Source organism: Notothenia rossii (assembly GCF_949606895.1).
Source record: "Notothenia rossii genome assembly, chromosome: 6".
Taxonomy (NCBI): Eukaryota; Metazoa; Chordata; class Actinopteri; order Perciformes; family Nototheniidae; genus Notothenia; species Notothenia rossii.
In genome coordinates, this window is record NC_136909.1 from 39,573,117 (window position 1) to 39,588,378 (window position 15,262).

The 15,262-nt window shown below is 39.9% G+C and overlaps 1 protein-coding gene across 3 annotated transcripts in view; it reads left to right on the top strand.

Annotated features, from left to right (window-relative positions):
* The window catches only part of adam9a (ADAM metallopeptidase domain 9a), an 80,293-nt gene extending 66,266 nt beyond the window's left edge, over window positions 1–14,027 (top strand). Inside the window, exons 20-24 of one of the 3 annotated variants that reach the window (XR_013809866.1) lie at window positions 950–1,097; window positions 6,288–6,381; window positions 7,698–7,729; window positions 9,258–9,287; window positions 9,904–9,962. Coding sequence is in view for 2 of the 3 variants with exons in the window: in XM_079690916.1 (XP_079547042.1) it covers window positions 950–1,097; window positions 6,288–6,381; window positions 9,258–9,287; window positions 9,904–9,962; window positions 10,610–10,679 (401 nt within the window). In the remaining variant the exon portion in view is untranslated. Of the gene's footprint in view, window positions 1–949; window positions 1,098–6,287; window positions 6,382–7,697; window positions 7,730–9,257; window positions 9,288–9,903; window positions 9,963–10,609 lie in introns of those variants that run through there. The other 2 variants (XM_079690916.1, XM_079690917.1) reach the window with 2 other exon arrangements.
* Window positions 14,028–15,262: the final 1,235 nt, after the last annotated feature.

Here is a 15,262-nt window from a genome sequence, read left to right on the forward strand (position 1 = left end):
GTGTGTGTGTGTGTGTGTGTGTGTGTGTGTGTGTGTGTGTGTGTGTGTGTGTGTGTGTGTGTGTGTGTGTGTACACGAGAGTCTCTTTAACCAACTCCTCACAGCTCCTCATATCTGTTCAGAAACTGGACAAAAGTTAAACATGTACAAACCACAGACTGTCTGTGTCGTGGCGAATACAGTTGCTGCTTTAATTCTGTTTGTAGGATTCAGTATCTTGCCCAAAGCCATGTTGACTACAAAGCCGGGAAAATGAAACACCAACCCTTGGGTTGATTGATGAAAAATCGACCTCCTAAACCTAACCCTAATAGGATTTGTTAGAACATGTCATTTTCTTTGATGATAGAATAAATGTTAAATGACTTTTGGACATCAATATTACTTAGAGAAGACATGTTCTGCTCCTGTTCAGGTGTATATCAGTATGTAGTGTCTCTCCTGGGACATGTCTCATGCTTTAATGTTCAAAAAGCTCTTTATTTTTCACATACTGCCTGTGCTGCAGCACCTCTTTTCACCCTCTGTCTGAAACCAGAGCGAGCCCAGTCAGCTCTGATTGGTTAGCTGGCCGGCTCTGTTGTGATTGGTCAAATGTTTAGAGATGTCCCACCCCTTAGCCTATCAAATACAATGGGTTGGAGAGCTAGCCGATAGAAGCGCAAGTGTTACATTTTGATATTCCTATGTCACAGAAGTAAACAAAGGAGTCCAATGGAGGTGTTTCAGGCAGGGGGGGGTGTGTGCGAGAGAAACTCCCTCTGGAGGGAACTTTGGGATTGTAGTCCTTGCAGACCATTTACATGCACAAAAACCTATAAAACACACTCGACTGACTAGAGGGAAGGGAAAACACAAAATAGGGCCCCTTTAACTTCTAAACCTATCCGTCTGACTCGCTCTGTCCTCCTCAAGGTTGTTATAACCTGTGTCTGTGATTGCTCCTCAGATAAAGACACGTCAGTCAGAGACGGCCTGCTGGTCTTCTTCTTCCTCGTCCTTCCTCTCCTCGCTCTGGGTGCTTTTGTTTTCCTGCGCAGGAACGAGCTGCTGCGACGATTCGGGCTGAGCCGCAGGAAGAGGTCGCAGGGATACAAGTGAGTCTGAACAACCACACACACACACACGCACACACACGTATATCACAATGTTGATATGTTATGATAAATGGTGTTTGATTCTGGAATGGAGAGTCTGGATCATGGATGATGATCAGATATCAGAATATCACAAATAATGCTTCTCCACAGAGCAAAGCAGGGTTGTATACAGGGTTATGGTGTCAGTATCCTGATTAAAGACAAGAAAAAATAAACACGCTGAAATTTGGCAGATATTTTGTATATAAGCAGAAAGGACTTGAGTCATAGCATATTAGTGCTACTGAATTTCAACTAGAAGCAGCAGTACCCGCCGCCACTGTTTACTTACACACTATGCATGAATAGGAACATCCTTCTCAGCAGGTGTGATTTTGTTCTGACAGGAAGTCTTACTTCAATTGTCCAGTATTGAGTCTTTGACACTGTTGACCACAACATATTGCTAGACCGTCTAGAATACTGGGTGGGAGTTTCAGCAACAGCTCTAAATTGGTTTAGTTCCTACAAGTGCACTGAGCAAGTGCATTGAGCACATCAATGACTGGATGACTCAGAACCTTCTCAAATTGAACAAACAAAAAACTGAGATCATTGTTTTTGGAGCAAAGAAGGACCGATTAAAAATAATCGCAGAGCTTCAGTCGGCAGACTATAAAGTAACTCGTGAAGCTAGAAATCTAGGTGTAGTGATGGACTCAGACCTGAATTTTAACAGTCACATTACAACAGTTATTAGGTCTGCATACTATCACCTGAAGAACATATCTAGGATTAAAAAACTAATGTCGCAACAGGATTTAGAAAAACTTGTCCATGCTTTTATTTTCAGTAGACTGGACTACTGTAATAGTGTATTCATAGGGCTCACAAAAAAATCCATCAGAAAGCTGCAGCTGATTCAGAACGCTGCTGCTCGAGTACTCACTGACACTAGAAAAGTGGATCACATCACTCCGGTTCTGAGATCATTGCACTGGCTTCCAGTCGGCCAAAGAATTGATTTTAAAATACTACTGCTAGTTTTTAAATCACTAAATGGCTTAGGACCGAGTTATATAAACAATCTCCTGCATAGCTATGAACCACCCAGGAGTCTCAGGTCCTCTGGGTCGGGTCTGCTCTCGGATCCAAGAATAATAGCTAAACATGGAAAAGCAGCGTTTAGCTATTATGCCCCGACATTCTGGAACAAACTGCCCAAATCGTGCACGTCCGCTGAAACACTTCCTATTTTCAAATCCAGACTGCTTATAATTGAGCTGTTCATACTCACACTGCAGTATGCCTTTTATTCATGTATTCTGTGCCTGCTGTGTTTATTGATTTCATTATCTTTGCTTTTTTATGCCTGTTTTTAAATGCCATTTAATAATGTGTTTATGCTGTATTTATTCTTAAATGTCTTTTGTTTTTATTTTGTAAAGCACTTTGAATTGTCGCGTGCTGAAAGGTGCTATTTAAATAAAATGGCCTTGCCTTGATTCTGTAACTAAACTCCTGTTCGGAGGATGACTCAGCTGTTTCTATTATCAGTTCAGTGACAGCTACTTTCCTCTGTGCTGCATTCAGGGGCACTCTGAAAACTGTCCTGTATGCTACGTTAAATGGCACTCATAATTGTTTTAAAATTATTCTATGTTCTGCATTAAAAAAAAAGGCCCATTAAATATACATTATAGTATTTATTTATTTTTTCACAATGTATTTCTGTTATTGTTTATTTATTCAATTTTACTCCCCATATATTATTTTACATTTTCTACTTCAAAAAAAAATAAAACTCCCCCTTATGTCTAGTTCAATGACACTCTGACTACTGCATTAAAACTGTCCTCTGTGCTGCTTTCAATGACCCTCTTACAACTGCATTAAAAGTGCCCTCTGTGTAGTGTTCATGGACACTGTCAATCACTCTAGAACATTTTCAATGGCACTCTAACAACTGCTCTAAAACGGTCCTCTGTGCTGCGTTCAATGACACTCTGTGAAGCTGACCGTTGAGCGGCCCGACCAAGCAAGGAGGCAGAGGTAGAACGTCGAAAAATATAATCCGACGTGGGCATTTATTAAAATAATGTGCACAAAGTCCACAGCCTCAATCCTGCTGTTCTCCGTGAACACATCCTGCAGCCACAAAGATCTCACACACACTACCAGCCTCCCAAGACACAGCACCTAAATACACAGACAGACTAACAAGATACAGGTGAGGGGGGAGCAATTAGACACAGGTGAGGGGGGAGGAGCAAACACAGGGCACCAGGTGAACACAATTGGGTAATCAGCAGGAGGGAACACAGAGACGACCGGAAGCAACAGACAAGATGGGGGTGAACACTTATACCAGGGGTCGGCAACCCGCGGCCCTCGGGCCGCATGCGGCCCTTTAAGCCCTCTGCTCTGGCTCCCTTGAGTTTAGACAAAAATAAGAAGGAAATAAAATAAAAGTATTTGTAGGACTATTTATATTTTGTTGCATGGTTGAAAATGTTTCGTATCTTGTATTTTGAGGTGATACTGTGACACATAAATAAAAAACAAAACGGTTTTAATTAGGTCAATTAAAAATATGCGTCACATCCTGCTACGGTCCCGCGCGAGCACCTTTTCTTGGAGGCGAATAACCTGACCCCCGGCTCGATGAGCGAACTATGGATAAATCAAAGAAAAGTACCGGAGGAACACAGGATTTAATTCTGTGCGGACAGAGTTATATGCTTTCACAGCAAACAATGCTGGTTTACCGGTATGTTTGATATGTGGAGAGAAGTTGTCAAAGGTGCTGCAGCCTTTACGTGTCGAGGAACAACACGGGAGAGGAAGACAGCTGACGATCTTTGGTCATAATTCAATGGGGTATGTCATTTATTTCAGAAAACAGTTTTTGTTATATTCCATGGAATGCTCTTAACGTCCCGATAGCAATGAATATATTAAATGCTTTGACAATAAATACATAAACAAATTAATCTGTGGAAGCCGTAGCGTTGTAAAAAGCACGAGGGCTAAAATGATTGGATGGCCTACCTGCCTGTCAGCCTTCCATCTGTGCACTGCACAGACTTATCTCGTGCCCTCATTGGTCATGTGTGCGTTCGTGTGTGTTGGAGGAGGGACTCTGTGAGAAAGTCTGAAGGAAGAGGCATATTTGTTCCGGTTGTGTATTTTCAAATTCTAGCGCACTCGAGCTGGTTTTTCCATTCTTACCTACCTTTAACTCTTTTTAGGGTGCAGCTATATGTTTTATTTATTTCAAAGTGGGCCCATTTTAATAATATTTTTTTTTCCTTCAAATGTGCAGATGACTCCTCAAGTGCTGTGTTTAATTTATTTTAAAGTAGGCCTGTGTATTATTTCTAATTCTCCTTATAGGAGTTCTTTGTTTCTTATTAGAGGTTAACAGTTTTATATTATGTAATAAATAGCCTAATAAATGCAATTTTTGTTTTGTTTTGTCTGATATAACAATAAATACAACTTTATTAGCTATCAAGCTATGAAATATGTTTTGCGGCTCCAGACAAAAAAATGTTTTGGAAAAAGGAGCAAAATGGCTCTTTTGGTCAAAAAGGTTGCAGACCCCTGACTTATACCATTTAAATAAATACTACATCAATAAATTATATAAACATGTTCACGAGAGCTCTAGTAACGGCGTCTCGTCGTTACACACTCCAACAGCTGCTCTAAAGCTGTCCTCTGTGCTGCGTTCAATTAACCTCTTAACAGCTGCTCTAAAGCTGTCCTCTGTGCTGCGTTCAATGACACTCCAACAACTGCTCTAAAGCTGTCCTCTGTGCTGCGTTCAATGACAATCCAACAACTGCTCTAAAGCTGTCCTCTGTGCTGCGTTCAATGAGACTCCAACAACTGCTCTAAAGCTGTCCTCTGTGCTGCGTTCAATGACACTCCAACAACTGCTCTAAAACTGTCCTCTGTGCTGCGTTCAATGACACTCCAACAACTGCTCTAAAGCTGTCCTCTGTGCTGCGTTCAATGACACTCCAACAACTGCTCTAAAGCTGTCCTCTGTGCTGCGTTCAATGACACTCCAACAACTGCTCTAAAACTGTCCTCTGTGCTGCGTTCAATGACACTCCAACAACTGCTCTAAAGCTGTCCTCTGTGCTGCGTTCAATGACACTCCAACAACTGCTCTAAAACTGTCCTCTGTGCTGCGTTCAATGACACTCCAACAACTGCTCTAAAGCTTTCCTCTGTGCTGCGTTCAATGACACTCCAACAACTGCTCTAAAGCTGTCCTCTGTGCTGCGTTCAATGACACTAACAACTGCTCTAAAACTGTCCTCTGTGCTGCGTTCAATGACACTCCAAAAACTGCTCTAAAGCTGTCCTCTGTGCTGCGTTCAATGACACTCCAACAACTGCTCTAAAGCTGTCCTCTGTGCTGCGTTTAATGACACTCCAACAACTGCTCTAAAGCTGTCCTCTGTTCTGCGTTCAATGACACTCCAACAACTGCTCTAAAGCTTTCCTCTGTGCTGCGTTCAGTGACACTCCAACAACTGCTCTAAAGCTGTCCTCTGTGCTGCGTTCAATGACACTAACAACTGCTCTAAAACTGTCCTTTGTGCTGCGTTCAATGACACTCCAACAACTGCTCTAAAGCTGTCCTCTGTGCTGCGTTTAATGACACTCCAACAACTGCTCTAAAGCTGTCCTCTGTTCTGCGTTCAATGACACTAACAACTGCTCTAAAACTGTCCTCTGTGCTCCGTTCAATGACACTCCAACAACTGCTCTAAAGCTTTCCTCTGTGCTGCGTTCAATGACACTCCAACAACTGCTCTAAAGCTGTCTTCTGTGCTGCGTTCAATGACACTAACAACTGCTCTAAAACTGTCCTTTGTGCTGCGTTCAATGACACTCCAACAACTGCTCTAAAGCTGTCCTCTGTGCTGCGTTTAATGACACTCCAACAACTGCTCTAAAGCTGTCCTCTGTTCTGCGTTCAATGACACTAACAACTGCTCTAAAACTGTCCTCTGTGCTCCGTTCAATGACACTCCAACAACTGCTCTAAAGCTGTCCTCTGTGCTTCGTTCAATGACACACACTAACTCCTCTGTGGCCCTCACATTTAACAAACCAATGCTTGACATCCTGTGATGTCACTATGTGTGAAAGCCTTGTGACTGAGTTTATCTCACTTCCTGACTTCAGGGCTGATGGCGCTGCAGCTTCAACCAATCCCAGCAGACCGCCTCCCCCTCCATCTGTTGCCAGGGGCAACGCCAACAACATTGTCAGAGACGGGGTGAGTTGACCTTGAACAGCATGTACTGTAGAAGCTGAGTGTGTGAAACTGCTGCAGAAAAATACCTCTAGTCGGTTTTTTTAATATCAGAAATTGTATCTATGTGGTGCCCTAAGGCTTTGCAGCGGGAAATACCTGCAATCTTCCTTCATGATATGCATCCATTCTTATTTTAATTAATTGAAATCCATTTTAGAGTCAGTTTTCACCTCCTTTATAAAGAAGTCCTGTATTTGTAAGATACTTAAAATATTTACTATTACTTATTTACTGCTTGACTTCAACAATTCATAATACAGTAGTCTGTGTTGTAATCCCCCTTTTCTGGCTTATGTAGCTTTTGCATATTATACACACAAATATATTTAAGCGCTTCGAGCACCAGGAAAAGCGCTTTATAAATGTAATGTATTATTATTATTATTATATATATATATATATATATATATATATATATATATATATATTATATACATTTTGTATTGAGTTAAGTTTGTACATACAGTAATGGAGAGACAAAACCGACAAATCACATTGTACTTATGGCTTTTCTTGGCTTATAACAATGAGAGTAAACACAAGTACAAGATCATAAATAAAATAAACATCAAACTGAAATTCAAGTCATGGTTACAATTGGCATACAGATATATTGAGTAGTCTCCTGAAAAGCATATGCATATGCCCTAGCCTTTTTCCACAGTGTCATAAACGATCCATTTCTTCCATTTACTCTCAAAAATATTGACTCTCATTCTAAGTTGGAAAGTAATTTGTTCCATTATATATACCTCTCTTATAATACCCATCCACTGGTCTTTTGTGGGGGGATCAGCCTTACACAAATTTCTGGTTATTGCTCTCTTCCTTGTTATTAACAGTATCTTAGTTATATATCTATCAGTAATTAGGAGACTTTTTTTGAGACACAACTCGAGGCCTACATTTGTCAAATCTTTCATTACCTATTGGGAAACAATTATATTATTTTCTCAATTAGTGCACGCCTATAGACATTTTGTAAATGCAAGATTGTGTGGACATATATGTTTTCAAAATGATCCATGTATATGAGTGAAAACAGGACCTTAGGTGTCCATAGTTACCACAGTGTAAATAGAAAAGATTTGTTCTATGTTATTTTTATTTTTTCATTATTTGATGTTTGTTAAATCAGTTCATGAAGTAAATGCTGGCATAAAAACATGCATATCCTGTAAAACTGTAGAGTAAGTAGTCAGTTCATAGATTACTACCTGCTGTTCTCTCTAATCTTTCTCCAATACACTGCCTCCCTAAATCAAATCATCCATCAGTGACCCCTCGGCCCGTTTGAATTTCTTAACAGGTGCTTTCTGTTTGTTGTTGTTACACTTACCTAAAAAAAGTATTACATTTACAAGTGACCTCATAAGTTTGCAATTTACATATGGCACAGCAGTGGTGTCGTAGTCTATGTTTGTTTTTACATCATTGCACATAGTCTCTATTGTTGTGTGTGTGTGGGGGTCTACCAGGGCCCACGGTGATTTTAAAATCGTGTGTGTGTGTGTGTGTGTGTGTGTGTGTGTGTGTGTGTGTGTGTGTGTGTGTGTGTGTGTGTGTGTGTGTGTGTGTGTGTGTGTGTGTGTGTGTGTGTGTGTGTGTGTGTGTGTGTGTGTGTGTGTGTGTGTGTGTGTGTGTGTGTGTGTGTGTGTGTGTGTGTGTGTGTGTGTGTGTGTGTGTGTGTGTGTGTGTGTGTGTGTGTGTGTGTGTGTGTGTGTAGGCCTGTCACGATAATTAATTGTGTTGGACGATACATTTTTCTGGAAATTATTGCGATAAACGATAATATTGTTGGCACCGTTTTAAGACCATTTTAGACATAATGATAATATATAATAATATTTCAAGTACATCCTTTCAAACATAACTTTTTATTGAACATTCAAAATTGCAAATGAAATGTGAAATAATATTAAAATATATAAATTATATATAATAAATAAAACCAATTAATTAAATTATAATAAATTAATTAAATCACACACAACCAAAACAATAAATTAAATAGTCAGGCTGGAAAACAGAGCTCTCTCTCTCATATATATATATATATATAAATAAATATGAGCACACATTATCTCACAAGCAAAAAAAACATCCTTAAAACAACAGTCAAGTGTACAGTCCACTGTCAAAGACCCAGATGCCTCAACAGGCCATATCCAAATCTGTTTTTCTAAGTTTTCGAGCAAGGAACACCAACATGTTTGCATTGTCGGGCGGGGGCTCTCCATCTCCAGCTGCCATGTTTGCTCCCAGCTGGGAAAACGGAATGGGGTGGTTGTGTTTTAGGTGGTTTAAAAGGCGTGGTATTGCCTGCTTTTGTCGCTACCTTTTTTAAACCAATGCGACACACCGCCCGGCTCATTCAAGTCCGTAGGTTCGCCTCGTTGATTTGGTTTGAATCCAAAATACTGCCACACCAGAGAATCGAGAAGTGTAGTTAGGTTTTGTAACCAATTCCATTTCACTTTAAATTCCCCGCGAGTAAGTCACACGTTGTCTCCCGCTTGTCGCTATACTATCAATTTGGCTGCTACGCTGCTGCACGTGCACGCGGAGTTTCATGACCTGGCTATGTGTCAGCCCCGCCCCTCACAGCGCGCCTGGCAGCCACAGCGCTCCAGGCTAAAATGCTGGTCACATCTTTATGTAAACGGAAATGTATCGAGCTCAGAAAAGTTATCGAGTCCATTTTTATTTATCGTACGATAAGTCAATTTATCGATTATCGCGACAGGCCTATGTGTGTGTGTGTGTGTGCGTGCGTGTTATAACAACTAACTCCAATGAATGAGTCCTAACATCCTCTGCTCTCTCTCCATGTGAAGCACCACGCTCAGCTACTGCCACCGCAGGAGGTAAAATACTGATACTGTGATGCTACTGTGATACTACTACTGTGATCCTGCTACTAAATACCGCTTGCTGATGCTTTTTGGGAACATTCTTGGTTGTAAAAAAGCTTTTTACATTCTGCGTGGTTGTCTTTGTGCTTCTTAAAATATTGAATCGTGGTGGTGAAACAATAACTCAAATGTTCTATTCTTATAATAGCAGTAATACCACAGTGTATAAATGATCTGTAGTAGTTAAGTAAAAATCCAGCATTCAAAATCTTAGTGAACTAAAGGAATGAGTATACTTAAAGTACAACAAGTTCAAGTCTGAGCCACTTTTCTGGTTTGTTCAACATTTCTTTTGATTGATTATAAATATTGTTTAACAAAGTTTTAATTTATTATTTGACACCAGCTCAATCTGCTTTTCTGTCTCATTTAAAAATGAACTGAATATTAAAGGTTTTGGACTTCATTTGTTTATCACTTTAATGTTTCAGCTGATAAAGTCAGAGCTCATTTTAATAACTATAAGTACTGCTTCCTCTATAATAATATATCGCTTGATTAAAATTATAGTGAGGAAGACATTCAAAATAATAAGAAATGTACTTTTGTGTGTTTGTGTGATCATCAGGTGGTGGAGACCAGCAATACGGCTCCCTCCTACGCTGTGAGGCCTCCTCCTCCTCCTCTGTAAGCACACAAAATAAGCTTTTTTTTAAAGAAACTACTTGTTGAAAGGTGCTTTTTAACCGATTTCAATCAGAAACTTCCAACGTAAGTGTGCAGGCTCATTATAACCCATAATTGCTAACCCATTAATTTTTAGAAATACGTCAGTTAACACCCCACTCATGTCTGAAGCTTCTATGTGTGTCTAAGGAAACAGCGGTTGTCAACAAGAGCCTAAATTCGACCTCTAAACGTCAGCCCGCCGAACATTACCCGCCTTTATCTTAGCGGTGGTGATCTGATGTAGTTCCCTTATGGTCTAACGTTAACTTTTACTTCTGGCAATTGCATTTATGCTTAAAAAGTCCTAAATGTTGTGTTAATATGTGGAGAATATCCTGCTGAACCAAACATGCAAGTATCATAAACGTTTGTTGGCAAAATATTTTATTATCTGCAATCGAAAAATCGAAATCCAATGGAAATGTCCCATCACTTTGTTGTCGAGGCACCTCTTGCAAAACAAATGTCAGGGTTGGCCCACAAAAAGACATCATCACTGCACCACCTTTAAGCACCAATCTTTGGTATAACATGTTGTTGAAACATTGTGGTTCTTGTCGCAGTTATTATTGTTCTCTTTTGATTTTTTCAATTTGCTCTCCCAGAAAACCCAAACCTTCTGCTGCATCTCAGCCTCTGGTGCCTCAAAGACCCGCCCCAGCTCCACCTGTGTAACCAATCAAGGGGCCCTGCCAACCACACCTAGATGAACCCCCTCTTGTACTCAAAGCTGGTCACTGAGCAGCCAGGGAAATAATCTGGAGCCAAGTTTGAGGACAGCCGGCTCCAGACAACAAACTGAACCTGAAACTGGAACATACCAGAATGGAACTGATGCAGCCACTGTTCTCAACGGACTGTCCTTCCTTCTTTCTTTCTCTCCCTTTCCTTATTTCTTGAAGTCTGGAGACAAAACTCAGCCAATCAGGTGACACATTGTCTGTCACCAAACCAGCCAATCATATCTCAAGAACAGCTACCTGTGATATCAACAAATCAATTACTAGAAATTCTTATTATTACCCAATATAAACTGTATTAATCCCCATCCATATTGTGTATTCCTGCTGTAGAGTGCTGTAGAAATGAGTCCTACATTTGTGAAATGAGTTTTTGAACTTCCGCTTTTCTCGTCTAGGTTTTTTGAAATGGTTTTGGTTAGCTGCCTGAGATAAGGTCTTTGGTTAACACAAGTCAGAACATACCCCTCCATTCACACCAAGCACTGTGCTGCTTTTAAGTTAGTGGTGGTGTTCTAAAGTCATACAATCATTGTGTGCTTAGTTTATAGCCTTTTGTAATTCTTTTAATGGCAATACCATAACAAAAAATGTTTTAAGATCAAATATGCTATAGAACTTAATTTCTGTAAAACATCATAATCATAGTGAAGTTGAAAAAACCCAATTACCATTTTGTCAAAAGTAAGCAGCAAACTTGGATTGGCCTACAATAATAGTTCCTTCTATAAAACAAGATCTGTATACAGTGCCCCTCAGACTTGCTTCCAATTTGTCCTAATGGCCGCTCAATAATGCAGCCAGCTGTCTGTAAACTGTGGACAGGACACCTCGAACGGATGTTTTTTTATATATATATATATATATGTATATATGTGTAAAACTTATAAAAAATATATTGTATTGTAATTACTAGCAGTCAATGGCTCCTCTGCCAGCAGCACGGGGCCTACGCTAGCAGGCTTAGAGGTTAGGAGCAAGTGCTAAGTAGCAACAATGTTTCCCCAATTTCATGTTACTTGCTAGCAATATAAAAGATTTACGGTATATTTAGCAAGCCCGTTTGATAACTAATGTTAAGTAGCTACCAGTACTAGCAAGCTCTCACACTCTGGAGCTAATGCTACCGGTAGCTTCCCTGGATTTAGTCCTTATTATCGAACATATTGCCAGATTTACCATCCAAAGGAATATTTAAACAATGGGTCCTTGATTTCAGACATGAGCATGTTCTCTTTTTAAAGCGACAATTTTGCAACTGTCTAGCTCGTAGCTAGCTTATTAACATTATCTCCATAATTATATATTTACTTTCTGCCATTTCAACAAGTGCACAAATGCTGTGTGAAACGTAACCACTATAAAGCGCCCTCAGTGGGGGAGGAAACCGCTCATATTTTTATGTTTTTTATTTGTTTAATTGTTTCTTTTAATTGAACAATTGATTCCACTTACTGAGACATGCTTCACTCTGATTGGCTGGTTTAAAGATGCAGAGCTCACTGGAGGTTGAGCTTACTCTCCTTTCTTTCTGTTTTCTGTCATTGAATGGAAGCACTGATTCTTGCACTGCATTGAGTCTGATTGCACTTCCTGCTCAAACACTGTCATAGGAATTGTACGCCCCCCTGCTGCTCTGTGTGGATGCACTTGGTCTCCACCACCTTGCCTGGCACTCTGTCTCTCCAGAATTGTAAAAATCCCATTATGCAACATCTTCTGGGGGCAGAGCTCGTCCGGGTTTAACTTCCTCTGATGTGGATCTGGGTCTGTGTAGTACTTGGATGTCTGTGACTTTCTGCAGGTAATGTACGCTCGCTCACCAAGTTTAGTTGAATCACAAAGCAAATCTCCTCATGAAGACCTCAACACTGTTGAATCTGATATCTGTGATGTTCTTTATCTACACTATAGAGGATTTGTTTACTTGAATAGATTCAAAGGAAAACTGACCCATGCATCTAGTCTTCCAGCAGCACACACAACATCTAGGTGTGTTATAGAGGCATTCATTGTGAATTAGCTCAACAACGTAAACACACATTATGCTATTAGATGCCAACAGCCATAAAACATACTTGTGTCTCATGGAGGCGCTGTATTAGTATAAAATTATAGGTTTACTCAATAGTCTTAGAACACACTTTGACTTTCTATACTCACTTCAACAATAAACCATAGTAAGGACTCATGGTAAGATATAGTTCATGCAATAAGTCATTGTTGGTGTTAAGTAAAGGCAAGTACAAAAAGAATGCATGCTTCATCATAATGTGTCTTTGTTAGTAGTAAAGCATTTCCATTTCAAAGAATAGATGCTGCATTAAGATGACCCTTTAGTAATCCCCAGGGGGAATTCACTTTTCCACTCTGTTATTGTATACACACACATTTGAAATACACACATGCATAGCACCTATAGAGATTAGGTCTGAATACAGATGCACAGAGACTGTACTGTTTGATCTAATCAGGACTTGAACCGGCGTTCCTTCAGCTCCTAAACCAAGTCCATACACACTGAGATACTGCCGCCCAGAAATTGTTGTTGTCGGCAGGATTCAAACTTGCAAAGGGACACCCCAATGGATTTCTAGTGCATTGCTTTCACCACTCGTCCACAGCAACACTATTAGTGACACCAAAATGCATACAATCAAAAGGAAACGTGTCTGCGGTTGGAAAGGAAACGTGTCTGCGGTTGGAATGCAATCTAACAATAATGTCTGGTATTAATTCATAAAGGCATGAGCATCACAGATGAAAGATTACAGTGTTGAGGTGTGTAAAGGTGGAACCGATCTCACAGCTCACCACTGAAACACCTGTGATAAAGTCCTGAAAGAGTCCAGATGTCCTGTCCCCGCCGTCTTTAACACCAACGTCACCTGAATGTGAGAAACAGAACGGAACACAGTCTGACTCCTGACTGCAGACTGAACATTTAAAAACATTCAGGACCTTTGAGTTTGTCTGGTTGTGTCAACGCTGCGCGGCCTGCATCACAGCCACTCAACGCCGGAGGGTTCATTCCTTTCATTCAAACCAGGGATTGATACACCAACAGGTTACCAAATGTCTGACTGGCTAACACTTTTAGCCAGCAAATGAACCTGGATGCACTGTGTGAGGAGAACATCACGTTAATATCCGCTTTAGTATACTTTAGTTTGCTGTCGTGTGGTTTTTTGCACAGAAATTGTTGTGAACAAGAGTAAAAGTATAGGGCTAATACTGTGCCATTTCAAAGTTTTCATGCCAAACAATAAATAAATATATATGATCTAGGGCTGCCACTAAAGATTATTTTAATTATCGTTTGATCTGAAGATTATTTTTCTTGATAAATCGATTCATTGTTTGGTGTGTTATATACCCGAAATACTGAAAAATATTCATTACAGTTTCTTTAAGTCCAAGAACTCTTTTAATGTCTTTTTGTGAGTCCAAACCCCACACATTTTCAGTTTTATATGTAATAAAACCAAGAAAAGCCATACATTGATTATCAAAAAGTTTGGCACTTGTTTTTCTAGTTGTCTAATTGAGGCATCAGTTTTTCTGCCAGAAAAGAATTCCATAGGAATGAGAAAAGTCTTATTGTTACATCACATGTTACATGTTAGACACTTTTATCCAAAGCGACTTACATACTCAGTACTGTGGACAATCCCCACAGGAGCAATTTGGGGTGAAGTGTCTCAGGGACACAACGACATGCTGACTGCAGTGGGACTCGAACCTGCTACCCCCTAATTCGAAGTCCAGCACACTATCCACTGAGCCACAACCTCCCTTATGGACAAACTGTTCGGTCTGGAGTTATTTAGAGACATTAGAGCAGCTGAGGTTAAAGCTCACAAGAGCATCAAGTTACCGTCAGCAAACTACTGACTGCTCATTGGTCACTCTAAAGGTGAAACAGTTCTACATGTTTGTTAAAATCAACATATTTGGTGTTCAGACTCAAACCAAAAGTGAATGTATTTCCTTAGTATTGTGAGTAAAGCCTCATTCTCTTACTGCTTTGTGCCAAAGATCCCCATTTTTGTAAAAAACAACTCCTATTAAGTCATCAGTTTTGCTCACTATTGCATTAATGTGTATCTACAGTAGTGTATAAATCCACCACGAAAAGTAGTCCAGACCAAATGTATTATTTCAACCCTTGATGTGTAATTACAATATTTAATTAAGTTACTATGAATTAGTTTGTAGCCTTTATTTAACCAGGTGAAATCCCATTGAGATCAAAGATCTCTTTTGCAAGGGAGACCGGCAGCACGTTGGTTACACATGAAAACAACAGAAAACCTCATACAACATAATTACAGGGGTACAAATTACAACCTATTCACAATGACAGGTATCAAATAACATTTCATCTATCCGAGTTTTAAAATTATGCAGGGGAACCAAAATGCTCAGTTCAAAAAATAAATACATAGTGTTCCAAGCTAGAGGAGCAGTGAACATAAAAGCTTTAGTACCTAAAACAGTCATAGCACTTGGCACATG